This window comes from Pteropus alecto, unplaced genomic scaffold (genome assembly GCF_000325575.1).
Source record: "Pteropus alecto unplaced genomic scaffold, ASM32557v1 scaffold7274, whole genome shotgun sequence".
NCBI lineage: Eukaryota > Metazoa > Chordata > Mammalia > Chiroptera > Pteropodidae > Pteropus > Pteropus alecto.
The window spans coordinates 1-893 of record NW_006435335.1 but is presented as its reverse complement, the minus strand read 5'-3'; the positions used below and the strand labels follow the sequence as shown (position 1 = coordinate 893).

At 57.7% G+C, this 893-nt stretch overlaps 1 protein-coding gene across 1 annotated transcript; it reads right to left on the bottom strand.

Annotated features, from left to right (window-relative positions):
• Window positions 1-6: 6 nt before the first annotated feature.
• Window positions 7-884, bottom strand: C5AR2 (complement component 5a receptor 2). The gene has a single exon (XM_006910775.3). The coding sequence runs from the start codon at window positions 875-877 to the stop codon at window positions 11-13; it is 867 nt and encodes a 288-aa protein (XP_006910837.2). The 5' UTR covers window positions 878-884; the 3' UTR covers window positions 7-10.
• Window positions 885-893: the final 9 nt, after the last annotated feature.

The following is an 893-nucleotide window of genomic DNA, read 5'->3' as shown; positions in this document are numbered from 1 at the left end:
GGATTAAAAATTAGTTTCCTTCCAGGCTCACCTCCGTCTCAGGGACCTGGTCATGGCTGCTGGAATTCCCATTGATCACACTTTCATTATTGCTTCCGGGGTCCTTTAGGACCAAGTGACACGTAGCTGGCAGCGACCCGCAAAAGTGAGCCCTCCCGAAATACAGGATGAGCATGGGATTGAGGCAGCTGTGAGCCAGCGCGAGTCCTACAACAAAGGGTTCAGCCCGCAGGGCCCGGGTCCAAAGCGTGGAGGAGGGGCCAGCCATGGTGATCACCAGTCGCAGCACATGGTAGGGGGCCCAGCAGACCAGAAAACACACCGCAGCAACCATGCCCAGGAGCCAGCGGCATCGGCCTTCACGGTGCAGGACAGCACCGTGGCAGCTGGCCATGACCACCAGCGGCCCCAGGAAGCCAAAAATAAATTGGATGGCAGTCACTGTGTACTCAGCTACCGTCCAGCTGCCATAGTCCAACACACACGCCACCAGGGATGGGTAGGACTCCAGGAGCACCTTATGGTAGATGGCCAAGGGCCCGGCCAGCAGCAAGGCCAAGATCCAGGCTCCCAAACAAGCTAATGGCCTCCAATGTAGCCGCCGATTCTCAGTCCACCAGGTGGGCTTGAGGACCAGCAAGAGGATGTCCAAGCTGAGAGCAGTCAGGAGTAGGACGCTGGCATACATGGACAGAAAGATGACAAAGGGCAGGGCCCGACAGCCCATCACCCCATATGGCCACTGGCCGCGCCAGATGATGGGCACCACCAGGGCAGGGAGATACAGACAGCAGAATAAGTCTGCCACAGCCAGGTGAAAGAACCAGGTGATGTAGAGGTTCTGGAAGGGCCAAAACTTGGTCATCCAGGCAAGCATAAAATTGCCCGGCACC